This window comes from Lynx canadensis, chromosome B1, assembly GCF_007474595.2.
Source record: "Lynx canadensis isolate LIC74 chromosome B1, mLynCan4.pri.v2, whole genome shotgun sequence".
NCBI classification, from domain to species: domain Eukaryota; kingdom Metazoa; phylum Chordata; class Mammalia; order Carnivora; family Felidae; genus Lynx; species Lynx canadensis.
This window is the reverse complement of record NC_044306.2, coordinates 141,290,191-141,315,878: the sequence shown is the minus strand read 5'-3', so window position 1 is coordinate 141,315,878 and position 25,688 is coordinate 141,290,191. Positions and strand designations below refer to the sequence as shown.

General features: G+C 37.8%; 1 protein-coding gene across 1 annotated transcript; it reads right to left on the bottom strand.

Annotated features, from left to right (window-relative positions):
* Positions 1–13,290: 13,290 nt before the first annotated feature.
* Positions 13,291–14,011, bottom strand: NAA11 (N-alpha-acetyltransferase 11, NatA catalytic subunit). The gene has a single exon (XM_030311924.1). It carries the CDS (start codon positions 13,969–13,971, stop codon positions 13,291–13,293), a length of 681 nt encoding a protein of 226 aa, XP_030167784.1. The 5' UTR covers positions 13,972–14,011.
* Between the last annotated feature and the right edge of the window lie 11,677 nt (positions 14,012–25,688).

Genomic DNA, 25,688 nt, shown 5'->3' with positions numbered 1-25,688 from the left:
CAGGGTATATGGGATTATTTAAATATTTCCAGAGCAGGTGTCTCAGAGTGTAACTTCAGCTGTAACCTGAAATATGTGAGCTTAACCACTATCCAATACCACTACCCATTAGCTTAAGGCAGTTGAGACAAAGATGCTAATCAACTAGGCACACAAAATCTGTGACACATTAGCCTTAGATTCTTACTGGATAGAAACTAATCTAATCCTGCCCCAGAACCCCAATTTTAAGGAAGAAAATAAAACGAGGCACATGTATGAAGTGCTGAAAATCATTGCTTTTCATACGAGGAGTACTTTACAAGGGATACACAGGCAAGAGTGACTTTAAGGGACTTAAAATCTATATTCTCAACTTCCAAATGTACATCTTCCTAGACTGATAAGACCACTCTCGTGGCGTGGGTTCTTTCTCAACTTTCCTTCACACTAGTCTTTCTTCTACTTTACCAAAGAAAAGTATACCTCTCACTCACCGAGAGTCTACGTAGGGCACACTGTCCCAGGACACAAAATGTCCAATTAGAAATATTTGCTTCCTTGGGGTGCCTGGGTGGCTCAGTCCTTTAAGAGTCAGACTTCAACTCAGGTCGTGATCTCATGGCTTGTGAGTTCGAGTCCTGCATCGGGCTCTGTGCTAACAACTCAGAGCCTGGAGCCTGCTTTGGATTCTGTGTCTCACTTGCTCTCTGCCCTTCCCCAACTCATGCTCTCTCTCAAATATAAAGGAACATTAAAATATATATATATATATATATATATATATATATATATATATTTGCTTTCTACAAGACTCCTTATGTGAAGGAGTCCATAAGTTTTCAAAATTCTTTATAATATCTTATTATTTAACTAACTTGTATCTGCTTTCAATAATAAAGTAGGGACTCTTTAGGGCTTGGGTATGAAAAACCAACCAGATGTTTGCCTCAATGCACTACCATAGTTCACTAAAGCTTTTGAGTATGTGAAAACTTTGGTCACTCTGTGTGTGTGTGTGTGTGTGTGTGTGTGTGTGTGTATCTCTTTTACTTAAAACCATGCAAATGGGAGGTAAGTACAGTTTGATTTACATGACTAATCTTACTGATATGAATGCTTAGGTCATAGACAGCAAGAGATAAACAATTTTAAGAAGCCCCCCCCTTTTTAAATGAATATATAGTTGATTTCCTACGTTTATAGGAATTCACTCCCTTCTTCAGACGTCATCCCTTAAAATACTCACACACATTACACATTCATCATGCCAAAGCATTGATTTTTTTCTGGATGCCTAGGGAGGAAAATGAATGATCACTGTTATTTTGCACAGGTTTGAATGTGGAGATAAAAACCTCTGAAAGTAGAAGTGTTAGTAATAACATTTACATGTCTTCTTACAAATTACAGTGAAGTTTTTCTTATACTACCTCATTACCCAATGGCCCTGAGGGTATGGAAGTTATTTTTATCTCTATTTTACAAATGAGAAAATTGACCTGGCAGAGGATATCCAGGTAGTAATAAACCAAACCAGGATTAAAAGTTAAGCCTTTGGACTCTGAAGTCTGTGATTTCCCACTCTATTAAACCACCTCTTGCGAAAATTGCTCAACTTGCTAAAGACTATGTTCTCTAGGTAAGCTTTTATAATATGCAGTGGAGGTGATGACCCCGCTCCCAAAGTGCAAAATCTATCTTAATTTTGTGTAGGAAAGCAATTTATGTATGATTTACAATGAAAGGACTTCCCTCCCCCAGAAATTCACAAAATGTAATTCCTATGTCCATATAAGGAAACATGGCGTTTAAATAACCCTTCAAGTGTGCTTCAAGGAAATGAACTGTATCTTTTAAGATTTCAAAGAAGCATTCAGGTCTAGAAAAAAGTATAAAGAAGGACCTTGCTAATAAGTCACTTGGTCTGTTTCATTGGTTTTTGGCTGGGTACCGTTAATACAAATTCTAACTCAGAACACCCAAATGATGATGGGATAGGAGGAGTTAATGAAACATGAATAGAAGGGCATGTGATTCCACACTGGCCTGGTATCTGGTTCTTAACTGGACATTGCCATTATTTGAGCTTTTGGTTCTAGAAACAAGAACATTCCGATGTGATTTGTGAGTGTTCTTATTCTTCAAGCTTGTTCTGTACACCACAATTGCTAAATTGTAACTACTGTTTGCTTTACAAGAACTTGGGAGAAAAAACACAGGATAAAACTATGTTAACGTGCTAGGGAAAAGGAAAGGGATGTGGGTGGATTTGGGAAAGGATGGGGTGGCAAGTCATGACCAAAACAAGGATGTCCTCAAAATAACATGCATAATATAATCACATTTATGTAAAATACATGAATAATCATATACATGTATTAAATGATCACACCTATGTAAAATTCTGTGTATGTATATTTTATTTTTTAATTAATGGACTATTTCAGAGCAGTTTGGGGTTTACAGAAAAATAACCAGAATGTACAGAGTTCTCATATACCACCTCAACTATCCCCGTATATGTTTTATTAGAAACAAAAATTTGTTGTATCTTCTCTTTTTTTTGCCACTTTTGACAAATTAATTTAAATCTGGGGAGTATCACCATGGAAAAAAACGCCCTTAAAATTACCTTTATGAGGAATTCAATACCTTGTACTGGTCAGTGATTTTCAGATGGCAAATGCGAAACAATCTGAGCTGGAGTCAGAGAAATTGCATCTTTAACATAGCACCTGGGTGACTTTGATGCATAGGTTGAAAACTCCTGGGCCAGAAATTCTCATCCCTGGACAGAAAACTCTCTTGAAAGTGCTTCCCACACCACCTCCACATAAAGGTCTGATGTCTGATGCTCCAATTTAAAACAAAACAAAAGGTTGTGTTCATTTTCAAATTCTGTGTCAGATGTCAGCATGGAAAAAATTGTTAGTGTCTGGAGCAGTCTATGGACCAAAGAACACAATAAATTGAGTGACAGTGGAAAGTGAAATTTTTAAAAATCTCATATACTGTTTACTTGTTTGGACATCAAAGGTGAGGAAATATTAATGTATCAAAACTCTCTAATAGATGATGTAATGTCAATTATTATCAACATATTTTGTGTACTGTGTATATACTTTTTGGTGTACACGTTTTGATGAAATATATCTGGAATTTTCATTGAAATTATTAGGCTGTCAATGTAATGTAACAAAATTCCAAAGACAAATCGTACTTATGTGACTGTGTATTTCAGAATGGGATTCTGAATTAGTGTCTAATCCAAACCGACCCAAGGGCCAGTCACAGGTGTTCTGAACTCAGTTCCAAGGTTGGAGATGAGCTTTAAGACCCTCACTAGGCAGGGGCGCCTGGGTGGCGCAGTCGGTTAAGCGTCCGACTTCAGCCAGGTCACGATCTCGCGGTCCGTGAGTTCGAGCCCCGCGTCGGGCTCTGGGCTGATGGCTCAGAGCCTGGAGCCTGTTTCCGATTCTGTGTCTCCCTCTCTCTCTGCCCCTCGCCCGTTCACGCTCTGTCTCTCTCTGTCTCAAAAATAAATAAACGTTAAAAAAATTTAAAAAAAAAAAAAAAAAAAAAAAAAAAAAAAAAAAAAAAGACCCTCACTAGGCAAAGTGTGGTTCCTAGACCAGCAAGATCAGTGTTGTCTAGGAACTAGTTAGAAATGCAGACACTCAGCCCCCACCCCAGACCCACAGAAACAAAAATCCGCATTTTTAACATGATCCCCGAGAGGACTCATCTGCAAGTAAAAATTTGAGAAAACTTCCCTTCAGCTATTTCAGAGTCCTGATCCTTTCCAGATTTTCCCAGCTTTGAACTAACTTCCAGCACAACTCCCTACTTTTCCAACACATCCACACACCCCATTACTTTTATTTTAGATAAGCATCTCCTGCCCCTTGTTCTCATTTTCAAAGGGAAAATCATACAGATTTGAACTAGGTAACTCACAGGCTTCATTCGCAGGTTTCTCTCTTTTGGCCAAAGAAAAGTTTTCACTTTGAGAATTAATATCTCAGAATAATTTTCTGACAGACCTGAGCCCACCCAGTAGGTTCTTCCAAGTAAAGGAGAGGGTGTGGGTCATTCTCTGCAGCTAGTACAACAGTGCTCACCATTAACTACCCTACATCCTTGCTTCAAAGTCTTGCTGATGTCTTTCTAGGATTGTATTTAAGTAAAAAGAAGTCAGCCCATTTAAAAAACGACAAAAATTTGTTCTACGCAAGAAGAACAATGTTATTACAAACAGAAGTGTCACAGGTTCCCTCCGTTTCAGTGTTCCAGAAAGCTGCTGCTGCTGCTAAATCACCATTATTACTCTGGAACCACTTGGGAACATGCTAATTTACATCCAAAGCAATATTAGTATTATTGTTTATTTTACTTTCGTTATCTACATAGGCACAGTCCAAACTAGGTAGTTGCTATAATTCTGCCTTCTTTTGGTAGGAGACTGGGAAAAAGGATATAATGGTAACAAAGAAAAGCAGCCAATAGTTTTAGTAAATAACACTGCAAAACTCAGATATCATTTCTTATTTTCCAATTACTCCAATTCCTATCATCAAGTTAATACAGACAGTAATGTGCCTGGTGCTGGAGAGAAATCATTCAGGTAAGCTGAGGCTACTCCTTCTGTTTCTCCATCTGCTAAGCTGTTAACACGAAGACATATTGACAAGGGCTCAAGGAAAACATGGAATATTTCATCAGTAAGATTATGCTGCCCTAGAGACAGATGTTAGAAAGCTGCAATATTTAAAAATAAAGAGATAAACACATGCTTGAGGGGAAGGAATAGTTTTAGAGCTGCGAGAGAAAATTAAAAAGAAAAAAAGGAAAAATGGAAAGATAGATGAGAGGTTTGTATTACCACAGGAAATAGCAAATCCTTATTGTGTAGGGAAAAAACTTTTATATGCCTCAGGCAATCATTTACTATTAGGTAAGCATTCTTAGAGTGCATTGGGGCAGATTTGTAAGAAGTGCTTAGCAGGGCTGATTATGATTACAGAGAACAGATTTATTTCTTGTCATCAGATGGTTAATGTCAAGGATTTGACTTAAAACCATATACACTGGTTTTCATAAAAATTTAAACATAGGAAATGTTATATACTATGGTAATTCACATTCAGGGATATAAGAGCAACGTTAAGTAATGGTAACTCTGTATTTATCTGGTGACTTATACTGCAGAGGTCAAAGTACTTTGTCTTCACTTATTTTTACTGGAGAAAAAGAGTAAAACAGAATTATAACGGTGGATTATATACAAGTATTTACAAATGACATATAGTTGCCATGGATCAAGTCAACAGAACATTTTAAACCATAGATTTTCTTTTTTTGCTATAGTTTTCACACTTTTATAAATAAAATGCAAAGAGTAGTAATAGGAAAGTGAAAGGAAGTTTGGCCTTGAATTCAAATAGACTCAGGTTCAGATCCTAGATATTTACTTTGCTTCTTTGAGTTTCAGTTTCCTCATCTATAAAACAGGAATAATAAGCCTACCTTGTAAGGTTGCTGAGAAAATTAAATATGTCATTAATAAGAATCCTAGCATTGCCTGAATATCATTGGCACTCAGTAAATGGCAAGTTATGTCATTAACAAGAAAACCAAATTGACACAAACAAGGAGATCAGATATTACAATTTAATTACTGGTTGTCCTTTTCTTAGTATCTCCAAGTTCTGCTTACATTGTAGAGGCCCTTGCTCATGACTTTCTCCCACTGGAAAGGAGAATACCTCCTCAAGAAAGGGAAGGGTATGACAGAGGACGAGTTCCCAGAGAAAAGAAGAGAAAACAGAATACTTCTTCCAGCAAAGAGGAAGAAAGAAGAGGAAAGAGGCACGAGGTCTGACTTGATGGTTCTGATGGCCCCCTCAAGGATGAGAACCCAGATAAATAGTGGCAAAAACTGAAAGCAGAGGGGCTTCCTGTTTAGCATTCCAGGAAGAGGCAACCTTGCTAGACAACCACACCCAGCACAGGACTACAACAAACAGAGTAAAACGGCGGCATGGTGTGAGGAGGCCAAAGAAGGTTCCGTGACGGGAGGCCTCAGACTTTCTTGGCTCTTGTGCAGGAGGCTCTGGTATCCAGGTGTTCCTTTATAATCCCAGTGGGATATGTGGAAGGTTGTTGAGAGTGAGAAGCCATTGGGGTCACTGTGAGATGACCCCAGAAAAGGTGCTGCAGAGCATATAGGCTGAGCCAGGGCTCAGAGGGCAGGCGTGGCTGAGACACGAGGAACTGCAATGCTGTTGAGAAGTGAGAAGAAAGCAGGTGAGCAAGAGAGGGCTACAGGTTTTAACCACTCTAAAAGAATAAAATACTGGCTTTAGCCGCAGACCAATAAGGTACCAGTAACCCGTTTAGACTACATCTATCTCCGTGATGCCAGTGAGAATTTAGATGACAGCACAAAGATCCACACAGGGATCTGGGGCTCTCTCCCCTCTCAGCCATGAGGACACATGAACTTTTCGTGACACCTAAAAGCCACTTCTTCCAGGAGAACGGGGAGGAGGGAGAACACTGAAACACCCTGCAAAATCCTATTTTAAACCTAAAGAAACCAAGATGCTTTTTCTTGGCATCTTCAAATTCTAGCCCATCCTACTCCACTCAAAAAGAAATTTATTTCAATTCTTAAGAAAGGAGAGGCCTTTTTTAGCTCTTGATAAGCTAGATACAATGTGTCTGATTCTATAAGTCACATTTTCTCTCTGTGAGGCCTGGAGATGAAACCAAAATATCCATTATGTCTCTTTATTCATAACCTTAAGGTGTCCTAATTATATTAGGTAATAGGAAGTAGTACCTTTTATACCTTTTCCCTACTTTCCTTTTTAAAATTACTGCAGAGGTAATTTGGGAGTTTCCTTCCTTCCTTCCTTCCTTCCTTCCTTCCTTCCTTCCTTCCTTCCTTCAGTGAATATTTACTGAGTACCTACCATGAATGAATAATGTGCCAAGAGTTTAGGAAACAAAGATAAATGAGACATGGACCCTATCTTTAGTAAGGTAGAAAGGTGTATAGGATATGTGAACGGAATATATAAGTTAAAGAAAAGCTAGTCGAGTATCGCTGCCTGTTGCTGAATGGCTGCCAACAAAACAGTGGGACGTTACAACAAGAAAGGTGCATTTTTCTCGTCTATAAAATAAAAATAAGAACATAAAGGCTAGGATGCACAGAGAAGTTAAAAAGCATTTTGTTTTCCACAAAATCATACGTACAGAAAAGTCAGTTTCTAGAATAACAATAGTAAATCAAGTTGCAGGACAGTCAGAGGCACACAATACAAAGATCTTATTTTTTTTTAAAGTGTATTTACTGTAATAGAAAAATAATAAGATGTGAGAGAATGGGTCAGAAAGACTATTATCATTACCTTTTTCAATGTGTTTCAAATAGAATTAAGATAGGCATGCAAAGGTAGTTATACAAAAACCAAATATTACATAGTTGTTTTAATTTTCTCAGTAAGTACTGCTTGATCATTTTAAGAAGTTAAATTTTAAAAGTCAAATAACGAAATAATAAATGCCCTAGGGTAGTTTGCTGTTTAATGGTACAGACATTTTTTATAATGATTCTTTTTAAAATATGAATATTAAAGCCCTGAATTGAGCTTATTAAAGTTCAAATTTTTACATATCCAGGATTTCTTAAAGGTGGGCAATGGAAGCCTGAGAAATATTTTAATTATTAACAAGATTTTATGAATGCAAAACAGAACTTATGCTTTACTTTTATGCTTTGCTTAAAGAAATAAAAAAAAAAAAAACTATGATGTTTTGAGGATATTAGTCCATAGAAAAGCATTGCAGAATGTTTTCATTCTGCATTTTTGCGTTTGTTCCTCTGGTTCCTAGAACCACTGCCATTCACGTATCATCTCTTCCTTGTATCTTTTACCATAAAGCTCATTAGAATTTATATACTGGAGCACAGATAGAGTACAGAATTTAGGAAAAACCTCTGCTTTTATCAGTTACCCCTGACAAAGTTGGTATTTCATTCACCCTAAATATACATCATTCACTGACTGAAAAGTGACATTGTTAGAGATTATAAATAATTCAACAAATTGTATCTATCTGATTAGTATTTCAAAAACAATATTTTATCTCTTCCCAACCCCCTCTTTATCTTCATAGAGTGCATTTGCATTGAAATCTATGGTTTCTGGCATATCTGGGGTAAGGTTATACTAGGAATTTACCAGACCTGTCAGTCTCTAACTTTCTTCCATATTTCATTATATCATTCCAGTTATAATTAGTTGTCTGGTAAAATTAAGAACAGTCTATTTCAGTGAATGCTCATGTGAACATTTAACAACTTTTTGTTAGGATGACAGCTTAGCGACAGAAAGAATAAACCAGAAAGGAGAGTCACTGAAGTAACCCTGGCTAACTCAATATTGCCAAGTCAATGGAAAATTTTGAGATTTTTGCGTTTTTTTTTTTCTTTTTTGTTATTAATCATCAAGCACATATTTCTTGTCAGGAGATAAGCATCAGCTTGATGGCATTCCTGCCTCAACTAGCATGTTTTGAACTGACCTGTCTTCATTGCTATGGCTCCCTAGAAACTTTGCTGTTGATTAGCATTGATTCAGCTGAATGCTTTGACATTCAGCTTGTCAGTGAAAGCTATTTTAATCATTAAGATGCATCTCCCTTCCAAGATTGCAAACTGTTGCTGCTCATACACACCAGTCTATCATTTGATTACTGTGGAAAAGAAAAGGAAAGAGGTTGAATGGTTCCTATTACTACAGATTATATTAAGAGCTAAAATTTACAGAATATTTGTATGTGAGGTATTGTGCTAAGCAATTTACAGGAACTGTCTCATTTAATCCGTACCATCACGGAATCTCACTACCGTGGTTTGTGTCCCTGTTCTCCACTTATTATCTGTAAGACATGCAGCCCTCATCTATAAAGTGGAGTAATAGTACCTACTTCTGGGGATGTTATGAAGATTAAATGAGAGCATTCATAGACACTCCCTAGAATAGTATCTACGACATAGTGAGTTCTCATATTTTTACAGTAATTTTTATTACTTTGTACATGAAGACATTCATGTCTCCTTTACCAATTGCCCTATTCACCATCACTTCTAACTTTAACCATCTCTGTTGCCTAGACCCAATGGAGGAGATAAAGGAAAATGGAAAGTTATTCTTTCAGGACTTTATTCCGTAGGTATTTGAACTCCAGCTCCACAAGAGGGTGTGCCATAACTGTGGCAGGATAATTAACCTTTAAATTTTTTTCTTCCTGTTCTTTCTGTCCTCACAGGCTTTTCCCATTCAGACAACTAAGTGTATATACTAGTGAGACCCTGTTGAGTAGGATGATAACTGAGATTTTAGGCAGTTTAAGGGATCTCAGAATAGAAGAGGCATTTCTTCCAGGCTTTAATGAGAGGCATAAAGGCAGCAAGGTGGCAGAATCCCAGTTTCCCACGCCCAAGTTTGTACAAGAGCAGTAAACATGTGTCACGCGACTAAGCAGGTAGCACTGGGTGGCCTCAAGAGTTCCCTGGGCCACATTTTGGAGAGGGAGCAGCAGAATGTTCCCAAGCTCTGCGGGGAAGCAGAATTTCTGATACTCCACAGCACCACTAGGATGTTTCCCACTGTTGCAGAAACTATGCTGTCTCATTACCAGAAGTCATTATTTTTCCTCCTGGGCACACAGCTAAACTACATTTCCTAGCTTCCCCTGCAGTTAGTTAGAAAAGTGGTACAGACTTTTAAAACCTACATAAACCTCTGTGTAAATTCTCTTCCCCTATCTGCAAGCTGAATGTGTGTAAACCCGTAGTGGACACATGATTCTAGAAAATGGCAGAGTCACTGAATCAGGGGTTCTTGATCTGAGATTTAATAATAGAATTTAGGAGATGATGACCTTGGATCTGGAACAAAAAAAAATCCCTGTATTTTCATTAACCTTTAACGAAATTTAGCATTTCCTTCTATTATGAATGTAGGCACCAATGCATAGCAGTACCAGCATTACGTGTGGCTTTGTCACCGACCAGAACACCTAAACCATAGGTATTTTTGAATTATATTACAGCTGTTGAAGGTATCTCAAAATATCATCTACAACTAAACTCTCATTGAAGTAACATAATGAGACCCACTGCTTGATATTTAAATTTCATATGGGAATAATTTTATTTAAACAGAGTTTGCTAACTGTATTTCAATAAAAGTGGTTTCCTTTGAAATCCCATATAATTTGTATGTCTTTAAAAAACAGTTTTATTAGAAGGGATCCCTAGGTTTCACCAGATCGCCAAAGGAGGCTATGGAACAAAAAAAGTTACGAACAATTGTTCTAGATAGATTCCTGAATAACTTTACAGTTATTCAGGAGTCTCTTTTTTCCTCTCCCTTTCATATCCCAATCGCACTGATGACCTACATTGGACTAAGATGTGAGAAATAAGCTGGTATTCTGTTAACTTACTGAGACTGCAGGTTATTTTTTTTTAGAACAGTTAGCCTATGTAGACTAATCCTTGTGCTAGGAAAATGGCCCAAACATGACAGAGAGTGTAGAGACCTTAAGAGGCCTCTGGGTAGAAAGGACTTTGAAGTATATAGTGAGGACCAAAGACTGATGGGGTCCATGAAGATGACTCAGCAAATATCAACTTAGAAGGATAATGATGTCAAGTGCAGGAAACATCTCCTTGAACTTAGAAATAAAGTTTAATAACAATAACATAAAGAAACATTTCAATTATGCCTGAATTTGGACCCTGAGATTTATAATTGTCACACAATAATTTTCTTATTTCATATTTATTTTTTCTTGTCCCCTATTAGGGTGACAGTCATTTTTGTTTCTCATAGTAAGTACTTTTGAATTCATCAAACTATATACATATAAATATAAATTTAAATATATGTAATAAAAATCTAAATAACATGAAAATTAAAAAAATATAAATCCTTTATATATGAATATATATAGTTTATTTTTTTTAAGCTATCTTCAACTAGCTCTGTTCCACTTAAAATCCTTCTTAGCTGCAGGGTAACAAGTGAAGAGAAGCCAGTACCACAAAGATGAGATCAATATTCTATAAGTCCTTCTATACAGGAATTTGAAAATTGGTAATTTTTTAAAAGGCTTGTTGAATTAGATAGAATAGTCTTGACAGAACCCTTAAAAGGGTTTTTCCCCCCTGATTTTAAGTATTTATTTTAATTGCAGTTAGTTCACATACAGTGTTATATGAGTTTCATGTACACAGTATAGCAATTCAACACTTCATTACATCACCCGGTGCTCATTATGCCAAGTGCACTCCTTAATCTCCATCACTTATTTAACCAAACCCCCACCTCCTTCAGGGATCTTAAGGCAGATAAAAATCTGACAACACTTCTCTTAAGAAATTAAGTTTTGTTTAATTTTACCTTCCCTTTTAGACTGTTTTGCTGCCTTTATCTTAACCTTAGACTAAATGAATCAGTCATTTTGAAACATTCAGGTTGTTAAAAGCCAGATGCAAAGACTCCTCTGAGGACAGACTCTTTTTTAAACAAATTTTTATAATCTATGGAGCCACATGAATGAAAAAAAATAGGGTTAGTGTGCAATACAGTTTGGGTTTCAGCATTAAAATGTGTAAAAAAATAGAATGCGTTTATTTTTAAGTGTTATGTGATATAAACAACCTGTCCAGATCATAATTGTATACCAACTCCAAGCCTCATGCCCTGGCAAGTAAAAATTTTTATGGATGAGTAAATCAAACAGCATTTATTTTAACTATATGTAATGTCTATCACTCATGACTGGGCTTTGTTATGAGAAAGTTGCCTTTTCCACATGTAAGGGTAAGGTGACTGTGTTTAGAATTTAAAGCTTCTACATTGACAGTAGCTCACTGATCCTTGAAATTCTTAGGGTGTTAGAAAGTTCCTGAGGGAAATGAAATAGTCTTTTAAAACTACTTTTTCGTGGCTGCTTTGTATTAGTACTAACGTGTATTAGAAAGTATAATAATTTTGGTTCTTTGAAATTTTTATGTCAATTTTCACACATTCGAAAGAGTAAAGAATAGCACAATGAACCCCTCAAGTACCTATTGGCAACCTCAAGAATGTTGCCGTTCTTATTTTATACATTTCTTGCCCCCCAACTTTTTTCCTCTTTTTTTTTTTTTTTTTTTGCTGGAATATTTTAAAGTAGATCTGAGACCTCCTATTCTTTCACTTCAAATTATTTCAGTATGTATCTCTAACAGATAAAGACTTAAAAAAATACAATACCAGTTAGCTCACCAAACAAAATCATTGACCATTCCTTAATAACACAGCCCGTGTTCAAATTTTGCTTGGTTGTCTCAAAATGTCTTGTATTCGACTTGTTTAAATCAGGACCCAAACAATGTCCAAAACAGTAGCATTTGGTTAATATATTTTAACAAATTCCTCCTCCCTTTTAAAAAATGACATTTTGTTTATTGGAGAAACCAGGTCATTTGTTCTGTAAAAATTGTCTCACTCTGGATTTGGCTGATTGCATCATGACAAGGTTTAATGTCCCTGTCTTTTTTTTTTTTCTTTCTTTCTTATAAAAATGATAGTTAGATCTAAAGCCTTGTTTGTATTCAAGATTAATGTCACACACACATGCTCACACATAAAATTTTCTTTGGGCAAGAATATTTCACAGGTATTACTGTGCACTTACTATTGCGTTAGGAGACATATGACACTTGTCAGGCACTCTTTTAGTGATGTTATACTTGCCCAGTGACTTCAAGTGTTGTCAGTCTGGTTCATAATGACAAAGTGGCTTCAACTTTCACCTAATAGTGTTAGCCACTGATGACAGTGGGCTAGATCTATTATTTCATCAAGAGTTGCAAAACAGTGATTTTATAGTCCTATTATTCGTTCTGCATTTATTAGCTGTAATTCTATAAAGAAGAAATTTCTTCCACCAACTATGTGGACACCCTGAAATACAATTCACACCAAAAAAGCAGGGAAAATGTTGGTTTCTTTTACTGAATTTAATCTACTTTTAGTGTATGAATGGGAGTCCTATTAACTTCCAGTAGTGAGCAATGAGTTTGCTCTAACCCTGTCTATACTCTTCCTCAAGGTCACCAGGTGGTCCAGCAGGACTGGGATGCGATGGGGTAGGATGGGATGGGGCAGGCCACGGTATTTAGGGTAGCAATTGGATCAGGGAGAACAGAATACCTTAAGCAGGTTCTAGGAGGTAGACTCAATCTTCTGAGCTGTTCTGGGCATCGGTGCTCTCCATGGACTCGCTGGGTTCCTTGTGGTCATTGCTACTATCATCAGCGGCCGGGATCTTCTCCTCCTCACCATCCTCTTCAGAACTAGGAAGTGTGCTTCCCCGGGTTTCCTGGTTTTCCTTGGAGCCCAGTACCATGTACCTGCCCTTCTCCTTCAGCTCTGGCTGCCTTCTCAGCTCACTGGCCATGTGCGAGAGATCCCTCTTCATAGCATAAGCATCTTCCCCATCTGCATAGTATTTGGGTTCCACCTCACTAACCTGGAAGTTGAGGGTGTTAGAATAGAGGTGCAAGGCTGCTCGGTTACTCTTCCTGACGTGCAGGGACACATACTTGGCTCTAAAGTTCTCGATCATGGCCCAAGAGGCCTGGTCCATCAGCTTCTGGGCCAGGCCGAGGCGCCGGTGCGATCGCTTCACAGCCAGTGAGGTGATATGTCCATGGGGGACATAATCTGGGTCCTCCTCCATTTTGGCCAGGACATAGCCCACAATCTTCCCGTCCTCGTCCTCAGCAATGTAAGAAAGCTGGGGCCAGGAAAGGCCATGGTAGAAATAGTATTTCATCTGGTAGTTCTCGGGAAGGCAAAGAAGGTTGCAGTGTTGCATGTTAATCAGGTCGTCTGGCCGAGCATTGCGGATGTTCATAATGGCGGCGGGTAGCAAATGGGAGTTAGATGGTGGTCACCGAAAAGAGGCTGCCACCAAGCGCAAGAGTCACTTTTTGCCTCAAGGACTTGAGTCCAGGGAGCCGAAGTCGTAGGACTGGACGACGCGGACGGTGGCTGTCGGGAAGGCAGGACACCCTGGAGACGGAAGGGGCGGTGCTAAGACGCGGCTTTCGAAGTGCGCCACCTAGTCCCAGCCAATGAGGTTTTCACGTTATATTCCTGATGCGTGCGCAAGGCTTAGGGGGTGGGGATGTGCAGTTTATTAGGATTTCCTTGGTTTTAAAATGCAACGTTTGGACTGTTGGTGCCACTATTCTTTTATTTGTTTCAATTTCCAGTTTCTTCTTTTGGATACATATGGGTAAACTTTGATGAACTGAATAAATCCATATAACCAGAATATAGATCGAGAACCAGAACATTGCACACACCCCAGAAATACCCACTCAGATCCCCTTCCAGTACTCTGATCCAGTGTCCCAAAAGTAACCATCACCTAGATTTCTAACAGTTTCTGTATAAATGGAATCATGGCGCATACACTCATTTTGTGTTGAGGTACCCCCTCCCTGCCCAACTTATACTTGTTTCAGCCACTTGTGTGTAGTTGGGAGTTTTTCATATTCTTTCCTGTCTGATATTCCATTGCCTAAATATATCACCTCTACCGTTGATGACAGTTTGTGTTATTTCCAATTTGGGAAAATAGTAATTGTAACTAAACGTTCTGGAACATGCCTTTTGTAGAAACATGCATATTTATCCAGGATTAGAATTACTGGGTCAGAAGATATTACGATGTTCAACTTCTAGAAATAATGTTAAGCAATTTTCCAAGGTGGTTGCTCTGTAACTGAACCCAAATCTGTCTGACCTATGTGAAGGAAAGCCAAACACTGAGATATCAGGTATGCAGCAAGGAGAGCTTATTGGAGAAGCAGCTGAACAGAAGCTAGGAGGACAAACCTCAAAAATGCTTCACCAAGGGGGAAAGAACACATGTTTTGTTTGTTTTTTGTTTTGTTTTGTTTTTTAATAATCATAGGGATTGAGATTTATACATATTGATAAAAAGGGTAGGGAAACATGAGGAAAGGTGGAGCATGTGCATTGAGCAAACATATATGTAGGATACATTACATGTTCACTTTGGGAGTGGAGACAACCTCAGAAGGCTAAATTCAGCCCCTGAGCTCATGATGTTATCTTGACACAAGAAGAAAGGCTATCAGCATCCTCTGAGAGCAGGTGTAAACTAGGTGGGTTTTGGGCTTCTTATTTCAGGTAAGAAATGCAGGGCCTTGATTGTTCCTAGGCTGGAACCATATCAGTTGACCTTGATTGAGTCCAGGCTTGCTTAGAGACAGCTAGTGGATTTGTTAATGGAGTCTGAAAAGACACAATAGCTGATTAGGGAGAAACAGTTCTCTGAAAAACATGCTTTAAACTTTCTGCTGGTTTCAACCTCATTAACCCAATGGGGCACGGTTTTATTTTATTGCTTGTGTGTGGTTAGTGGTATTACATTGTGGTTTTCTTTTGCATTTCCCTGATGACTAAAGAAGTTGAACACCTTTTTTTTTACATCTTTATGAGCCATTCTCTGTTTTTTATGAAGTGACTATTCAAGTCTTTTCTTCATTTTTCTATTGAGTTGTATGTCTTTAGCTCATTAATACTTAATAGTTTTTGATGTTAAATTCCAATATACTTAACATACAATGTAATATTAGTTTTGGGTGTACAATATAGTAATTCAACAATTCCTTACATCACCCAGTACACTCTTTAATCCTTACCACTTATTTAACCCATCCCCATTCCCCAATAACCATCAGATTGTTCTCTACAGTTAAGAGTCTGTTTCTTGGTTTATCTATTTTTTTTCTCATTTGTTTTATTTCTTAAATGCCACATATTAATGAAATCATATAGTATTTATCTTCCTCTGCCTGACTTATTTTGGTTAGCATTATACTCTAGCTCCATCCATGTTGTTGCAAATGGCAAGATTTAATTCTTTTTTATGGCTGAATAATATTCCATTGTGTATATATACCACATCTTCTTTATCCAATCATCTATAAATAGATACTTGGGCTGCTGCCATAATTTGGCTATTGTAAATAATGCTGCTATAAACATAGGGGTACATTTAAACCTTTGAATTATTTTTCTGGGGGGGGTAAATATCCAGTAGTGTGATTACTAGTTCATAAGAGTAATTCTATTTGTAATTTTTTTTTTGAGAGAGAGAGAGAAAGCACACAGGAGCAGGAGAGAGGCAGAGGGGGAGAGAAAGAATCTTAAGCAGGCTCCATGCCCAGCGCTGAGCCTGATGGGGGTATGACCTGAGCTGAACTACCCAGATGCCCCTATTTTTAATTTTTTGAGGAAATTCCATATTTGTTTCCACAGTGGCTGCACGAGTTTGCATTCCCATATCCTCGTGAAACACTTGCTGTTATGTTTAATAGTTTTTAAAAATATGTATTCTGAGGCGGGGGGCACCTGGGTGGCTCAGTCAGTTGAGCATCCAACTTTGGCTCAGGTCATGATCTCGCAGTTTGTGAGTTCAAGCTCCACATTGGGCTCGCTGCTGTCGGTGCAGAGACTGCTTCAGATCCTCGATCTCCTTTCTCTATTCCTCCCCCATATATATACATATGTTACATATAATATGTTATATATATTCTGGATAAGGATCCTTTGTCAGATGCATTATGGTGTATAGCATCCTACTCTATTGGTTGATTTTTCACTCTCTTAATTGTGATTTTTGACACCCAGCTGGAATTTTAATGTAGTTCAATCTGTCCAGTTTTTAGATTTCATGGTTAGTGCTTTCTGTGTCCTGTTTAAGAAATCTTTGCCTACTGTTAGGTTACAGAGATGTTCTTTTATGTTTTCTTCTGAAACTCTTATTGTTTTACATTTTATGTTTAGATATGCAGTCCACTGAATTTATTTCTGTGTAAGTTGTGAGGTAGAGATTCAGTATTTTATTTTATTTTATTTTATTTTATTTTATTTTATTTTATTTATTTTTTGCCTGTATGGATATTCTGTTCATCTAGCACCATTCATTGGGAAAAAATCCTACTTCTCCACTGGATTGCATTGTTTCCTTTGTTGTACTGTAAATTAACCCAAGTTCATTTGCTAGATGCACAGCAAAGGCAATCACTGAGACATTGAGTTATGTAGCAAAGAAGGGGTTTATTTGAGAGGCAGCCAGATAAGGAGACAGGAGGGCAAGCTTCAAATCTCACTCTCTGGAGGAGGAGGAGAGTTGGGAAATTTAAAGACAAATGAAAGGTCTGAGTAAAAATTGCAGCTGGCTTAGTAGTCTGCAGTGGTGAGTAGTACCATTAACCTTTTGGTTACTGGTTTCAATAAATCCTGAGTTGCATTTCTAGATAAATTTAGAAATTTCTATGCCATCTTGGTAAAGCAAGATTTGGGGTATTTCTTTGATAGTGTAGAGAAATCACATTTTATTAGCCCCACTTGCGCATAAGCTGGAAATAGGCCCTAGAATTATCTACATATTTTGTACAACTTTCCTTTCCAATTTTCTAGCATATCACTACCCAGGGACTCAAACACCAAAAAAAGTTTATTCTGTTATAATTAAGTAGTCTCTTTTCTTATATCGGTAGCCAATTCCTAGTTATATCTAACTCATCTAAATTATGTATGTGGTATTTCCTTCCCATGAAGGTACACAGATCTTTACTAGAACCATGTGAATTGTGAAACATAGCTTGAATAGCAACACTTTTGGGTTGTAATTTAGCAACTAGCTCTGTTTTTATTAAAAAGTTATTAATATTTAAGATAAGATTTTAGTTTCTTGATGTTTTGATCAGCTCTTTATGTTATTTCCCAGTATTATTCCCATTCAGAAATTTCTGCTTTATTTTGTACTTCACTCTGTGGATAGGGATATGTACCTTGAGATGGTATAGCTTTAGAAACAATCCAAAAGAGGGTGTCTGGTTGGCTCAGTCGTTTAAGTGTCTGACCTCAGCTTGGGTCATGATCTCATCGTTCATGGGTCCGAGCCTAGCATCCGGCTCTGTGCTGACATCTCAGAGTCTGGAGCCTGCTTTGAATTCTGTGTCTCCCTCTCTGTCTGCCACTCCCCCATTTGTGCGCTCTCTCTCTCTCTCTCTCTCTCAAAAATAAATAAACATTAAAAAAAAAAAAAACAACAATCCAGATCAGTTGGTTGACTGTTTTAAAGGCATGAACTACCAAAATGTTCTTCTATAGACTTCTAGAATATAGGCTTAACAAGTAGGGAAGGTGTGACAAAACAGACCAACTCACACAAAATTAAACTCACACATCAATTATTTCTCTATCATTGTAACCTCTTTTGTTCATCTTTCTCTTCCATGGTCCAGGAAAACAAAATGAAGAAGACTCTTATACCCATACATTTGGGAAGAAGTGGCACTTTATTAATGAGTAATATTTGTTGGATTGATTGATTCTGTTTAATCCTAAATCCTAGACCTAATGTTAGAGTAAGGCAACAACAAAAAGAATTTTCAGAGTAACTAGTTGTATGCAGAAAGGGGAAATGGCATTTACTTTGTTTGTGGTATGAACCAAAGCATTTCTATGCCTGAGTTGCTTAGAGGGCAACATAGTTTATAACAGCTATATTATAAAGGAATAGTATGAATATAACAGATTCTCAATGAATGAACAAATAATTTTTTTATACTTACTAAGGTGATAAGCTCTCATTGTTTCTTCCGCTGTCCATGATCATAAACAACACCAAACATAGATTCAGTCATGTGGGTAAACAAGAATTGTTAGCAAAGAAAAATGTTCTACTTTCTCGTGTTACCGCATATTCCAAACCCATCTTTTTCCTGGCCCAGTGATAGGGTATATCTACATAAAATATGAGATTAACAAATTTGAAAAAAAAAAGTTTTTGCAGTTAGCATTGGGTTTGTGGACAATGGGCAGTGGCTATAAGACAGTTATGAAACTCCCCTTGCATTGAAACAGGAGCAAAGAGGCTGGATTTAATATAACCCCAGCTTTCTCTGTTTGCAGAGAGGAGTAAAATATTTTGTTAGACTGGCATTAGAATGTGATTGGGTCTTTAGGAATGCCGTGACTATGTGGGAAAGAGCTCTAATCAGAGAGGTGCTTAAGACCAAAGTGGAGGAGACCTCAAGCAGAACAGCCACTGCTGGCAAGGGCAGAACTGACTCACATAGGGAAACCTGGGTGGCTCAGTCTGTTGAGCATCCAACTTCAGCTCAGGTCATGATCTCGTGGTTCATGAGCTGGAGCCCCACACTGGGCTCGCAGAGCCTGCTTTGGATCCTCTGTCGCCTTCTCTCTGCCCCTCCCCTGCTTGTGCTCTCCCAAAAATAAATAAATACTAAAACAAAAACAAAAAACTGACTCACATTAGGCATTGGGCTGTTCTTTGTCTTTATGAATTTGTCTTCACACCTAAAATGGTTTCTCTCATAGCATAAAACTATACAAGCTTATGATTACCAAAAAGACTTAATGCTGAGATTCTCTACAAGGTTTCTGTTTTTGTTTTTTTTTTAAAGAAGAACAAAGCCTCTTTGGCTTCTTGTGACAAAGGTCATGGATCTTAAATGTTAGTTTAAATGGAATGCAATAGAAACTTTGGGTTAGAAGCTATGCTATGTGATATGCTATGTATGCAACAGCCTAGTCTACCGAAGAGGGTAAACATTGGTGAAATTTGGCTGGGCCTTGGGATTGTGACACTGGTTATTATCTTGATGTTAAAAGGAATGACCTCCTTCCTCTGTCAGTATAGGTATGTAGTGTCCCAAGTAATGAATCTGAGATAGGTATCACCTTATACTTTTAGAGTCTTTGTAACATGGAAGGTCTACACAAGCAGTAAGATTTAGGTATCACATCTTCCAGTAAGAGAGTGGCTAACAAGTTTATTGATGTCTTGTGTAGAGTTTCCAGTATACAAAATGTTATCTGAATCCCTTTCCAAATGTGGGAGAACAAAGAAAATCTTTCATTACAGTCTCAAGGAATTTGGGCCAATGTGAACTACATCTCTGTATGACTCTTGGGTTGTGTTGGGAAAGAAAACAAATTACGACAAAGATCCACTGCTATAAAATATTTCATAGTATGTAGGAAGCAGGATAGCAAGGGGACAGGGTTTGGAATGACAGAAAAAGGAATTATTGCTGTAGCACGTACTGCTTAAAGACCTTTGAAATCATGAATATCTTGGGGCACCTGGGTGGCTCAGTTGGCTAAGCAGCTGACTTCAGCTCAGGTCATGATCTCACAAGTTTCTGGGTTCGAGCCCCATGTTGGGCTCTGTGCTGACAGCTCAGAGCCTGGAATCTGCCTTAGATTCTGTGTTTCCTTCTCTCTCTGCCCCTCCTCAGCTCATACTCTGTCTCTCTCTCTCAAAAATAAGCATTTCAAATATTTTTTAAAAAGAAATTATGAATATCTCTGCTAGGTTTCTTGCATTTCCAAGTGGATACAAATGTGAGGGTTTATTTTCAGACATTTTCTTAAAGTGAACAGATGATTCAGCATTATAATTGATACAGAAAGTGGCATTGTGGGGGATAAGCTTAGGAATCCCCTGGGATTACACCAATGGGTTAACAAGGCATAAAGAATTACAAAGTCATAAAATGCTCACACCCGAGTTTGGGTAAACCAGATTGGCACCCCAAGAACAGGGGGTGCAAATTCACCCCAAAATAGAGAGGGGGTGCAGAGCCCCCAGAATAGAGAGGGAGGGGCAAAGGCCCAAAATAGGAACGGGCACAAAGGTACCCAATACATAGGTGTATGAAATAAACAAGATTAGATATTCAGGGTGGAAGCACCCCCAATTTAGTACTATAGCAGAAAAGCTGCTTTCACAGGAGGTTAGGGATAAGGTAAGTAAATTGGTGAATTGGACTATGGACCACTGCACTGTAGGCAAAGCAGCCCAGAACAGAGATGGTTAACAAAAGAAAAGGCGTCTTCTTAACCCTGAGGTTATTCCCCCTATTGTCTCATCCCCTAGCTAAGATAAACAGAGATGCTGCCTCATGTCCACTGTGAACAACCTTCCTCCTTACTGCCCAGCACCTGGATTTGTTTTGTATTAACCCAACCCTCTAACTACAAGTACCTTCAAGACCCCCTTTCCCTCATGACCACAAATTAATGTTCACAGATTCATTGTCTTTTTGTGCACATCCATCGCCATGTTTGTAAGCCTTCTTATCCTAATAAAAATGGGGCAAGGAACCTTATTCAGGGCTCTTGTCTTTTCCCAGACATTAGCCATCTCTCTCTTTCAATCCTGTGTCCCACTGTCTTGCTAGACAAGAGAGGACTTTAGATCCAGAGTCTACAACAGGCATAAAAGCAATTATTGTAAGATTATTTTGTGTATGGGAAGACTTCAGAGAGGCATAGCATTTGCTTTGATTTTTCCTGTATTTTCAGAATAGGTTCAAAGATCTCTTCTGTGTAGTCATCTTTGACTTCCTTCTCCCTGGAAAAATGAATTGTTTTCTTGTTTGTGTACTCCTTTCAATCATATCTGTGTAATATGCATATTATTTACTTTATTCTTAATTCCTATCCTCTGTTTTTTTAGGACATGACCCCGTTTTATAAAAAGAGTTGCTTTTGTAGGGATTAACAAATTGCCTAAACACAGCAGGTCTTGAGTAAGTTCTTATATAATGAATATGTAATTGGAGGTATAAGTATATTGACAGGCTAAGTAAATCTTTTCTTTATGTAGCCCAAATAAATTATATGACTATAGGACATATTTTTGTGTAATCATATCCATTATTGTTGCTTAAAGTGTATAATGAGAAAATACGACGGTACTTATGCTACATCACTTTCTATACTTTGCCTGATTTTCACTAACCAACTACTTTTATGTACCAAATGCTTCAACGTCTAGGCTACTCAGAGATTTGCAGATGATTTTTATTACATAAAAGTAAATTGAACATAATTTAGCAATTAGTTTGTGACTCTAAATTTCGCTTTTATGCCTTGGGAAAAATGGGTTGGTCATTGTCTGCTTACTAATACTCATTTTTGACCCTTTACCCACAGAATGCATTTCTCAGGCTTCACTTGTCTGAAGAAGAAGGATGAGAGAAGCCAGGGTATTTCTCTTCTACTGGCTTATCCTTGAGTGGCATCTTCCTGCAATGGCTGCTTTCCTCTGGTTTTAGCTCCCCACTAGACAGCCTCCGCTGGGTTCTGGTGTTCCCACCAGCAACCATGGCCTCTAGTCTGTGATAATAAGACTTTTCCTTTTTGTCTGTCTAGTCCCAGAAGTGGTAGTGTCTTCTTGCAATTGCTAGGAGCCTGTAGGGTTGCTTAATCATCCCCTATTGGCTTAAGTTCCATCACTCATTATTTATGTATGAAATTTCCTCAATTTCAGTTACCTATTGTAGTTTTCTCGCTGTTCCCTGACTTAGAGAAATTACAGTAATTGACTATATTTTTAATGTAAATTTAAACTTCATACGATTTTCCCAGAAAACATGAGTACTCCAGCCTCTAATGGATGATAATAAGGCAAAACATTCAAAGACAGTCATGGATTCACTGTTTTCAGTTTTGAGAATGGATGGCCTCTTTAAATTTATAGAATCCCTGCGGGCAAAGGCACCAGAAACCTGTTCCATCAGTTCCATATCATTTCCACAAAACTGACTCAGTGGTTACTAGGTGTCACTGAGATTTCAGGCACTGCAAGGTCTTTGAAGATTTCAGAAGTCCCTTATAATTAGTGTTGTGTCCACAGCAGTTTGGATACAAGCTCATAAATGTTATTGCATGGAAATAGATGTAGGAGTGAAGACTGAGAAGACAGAAGGAGTGGTGACCAGGGATGAGCTGATGCATCTACACAGAAGAGATAGTTTTTAAGAAATTGTGCTGGGTTGGGGCACTGGGGTGGCTCAGTCAGTTAAGCGTCAGACTTCTGCTCAGGTCATGATCTCACCATTCCCCAGTTAGAGCCCGTGTCATGCTCTGTGCTGACAGCTCAGAGCCTGGAGCCTGCTTCAGATTCTGTGTCTGCCTCTCTCTCTGCCTCTCTGCCGCTCCTACTCTCTCTCTCTCTCTCTCTCTCTCAAAAATAAACATTAAAAAAAAAAAGAAATTGTGCTGGACATTGTGAGAAGAAATTTCACTTCTATTCTTGGTTCAATCATTTATTTAGCTGTGATGTTGGGCAGGCCACTTCATTTTTCTAAGCTTTCCCCTCTACAGGATGGAAATCTATCTATCAACCCTTCTACTTTGTTCTGAGAATGAAATGGGATAATGTACATGAGAGCTTCATACAAAGGATCATCATTATTATCAAATGCATTTTTTCTATGGAAGAAGTTAACTTGAAACCCTGAAGGTGTTGACTGATAGGTATATTTGATGAGAAGAAAAATTGAGGGCAAAGGCAATACAGCAGGTGCAGAATGGCAGAAATTATGAATAGGTTCCAAAATAATTAGATTAAGAAGAGTTATCCTGGAATGACAAAAAGGCAAAATAATAATAATAATAATAATAATAATAATAATAGTCTCCAGCTTTTGAAAGGACACAAGAGGAGAAAAAGAATTTATTTCACATTTTTCCATTTAAATCTTGTAAGTTGTTCTATTGTTGCAGAACCAGCCTTCTTAAAACCTCACTGACATATTTTATTCCATGATCCCTTCGGAGAATTGGATGCAACCAAATGCTCCCATCTATATTGTGAAGTAGGAAGTAGAGTGATTAAGTATGAGAAATAAAACCACTTGAGAAATTAGTCATAGATTTTAGAGAGAATTTAGGATGCCAAACTCCTACATAAATTGCTTTTGGTTTCCTGCTGTACAATTGGTTGCCAACATTGGCAAATGTTGTTCCTTTGTAATCTCCATGCTGCAAGGTCCTGTCACTTTGAAAATAGCTGACTTAATTATTATTATTCTGTGCATGTATGCCAAAATCCAGCTGTTCAAAAGTGAATTCTGTTTTGTTTTATTTTTAGGAGAGAGAGTGTGCACCAGCTGGGGAGAGGGGCAGAGAAAGAGAGAGAGAGAATCTCAAGCAGAGTCCGCACTCAGCGTGGAGCTCCACAAGGGGCTCCATCCCACGACCGTGGGATCCTGGCCTCAACTGAGATCAAGAGTCAAATGCTGAACCAACTGAGCCACCCAGGTGCCCTAAAAAGCTAATTCTTTCTCAAACTCAGGGAGCTAATAAACCTTCTCAATGATTGTCTATGGGGAAAACTCAGTTTTATTTTTCTGGTGTTTCTTTCAAAGGAAGTTTTGTTTAACGACCATGCCAAATATAGTTTTATTGTTCAGTTGAACCACATGATAACATGATATCTTGAATCTTTTTTAGTTCTAAAATTCTGTGACTGTTAGTCTAGCACAGATTAATTTTATTGTTGGAGTGGGCTAGTGGGAGTCAAAGAAGACAGGGATGATGTGGTATCGTAATACTTAAATATTAAAGTTGGAATTCAGTGAATGAAAATCATTTCCTCGAAGCTGACAGCAAATGATTATTAAACATTTTTATACTAAAAGGGAAAAATTGATGGATTCTATTTTCCCAATTGTTCATGATAATTCTTTGTAGTAAATAATTTGCCCTTTTTTAAAGCCACAGCAATAACATAGATGTATAGCACCACCCCGTTTTTACCCATTCCTGTAGTCCTAGGCTAGAATTAATTTGCAAAGTAGAATATGTTAAAAGCATCCAGTAATTTAGAGATACACGGTGATCCTTGCTAGATGATTATGAGAATTAAGCTTTGTGAAATCTGATTTAGCATCACTTTGTTGTAAGTGATGAGAATGCAAGAAACATTCAGTATGTCTATACTAAGTCTTATTACAAGGTGTTCCTGCCATAGATCAAGGTCAGATAATGTACTCAGCCACAGTGGTCATCAGATTCAAAGCTACCTTGGGGGAAGTAGGATTAGATTCGGAAACTTAGTGTAAAAACAGAACTGTCTTGCCTTTCAAGATTTCATCTGCAAGTATCTCAAGTTCAGGTTTCATGGAGTTTCTCAAGGCCCTTACTAAGATAATTCCTCTGATTCACCATTCAAGATGTAAGCAAAGATGTAAGCAAAACAGCTCAATATTATGAACATAGGTTGTGTGTTTCAACTGAAAAAATAATTCATCCACAATCATGTTGCCAGTTAAACACTGGTTTATGATTCACTTTCTAATTAATCCAAAAAATGTGAAGCACATTGAAAAATGTTTCTCTCCCTGTTTCCGGCCTCTGTGTCTTTCTCTTTCTCTCTCCCTGTTATTAGTGCTTGGGTTTTCTCTTGGCTTCACTTTCCCAACACAGCACAGATTGAACATGCAAAGCATACAACACAGAAGAAGAAAGATGACACCTGGGTCACTAGTCTCCTGGCTCACTTTGCTAATCTGCCTCAACTGCCATCAATAATTAGGGTGAAGAGATGACTACTACTGTGGCTGCTACCGCTGTTGCTGTATTTAAATGCACTTGGAAAGCCATACATAATTTTTTTCCACTTGATGAACTTATTACTCGATTTCTAATCTAGGAAGACAAGAAATTAACTTTCTAGAGTTTGGGGACTTTTTTTTTTTTTTTTAC

What these genes read in the sequence shown, in the direction of transcription:
- NAA11 (XM_030311924.1), bottom strand. Translation starts at nt 13,971, where the DNA reads ATGAACATCCGCAATGCTCGGCCAGACGACCTGATTAACATGCAACAC.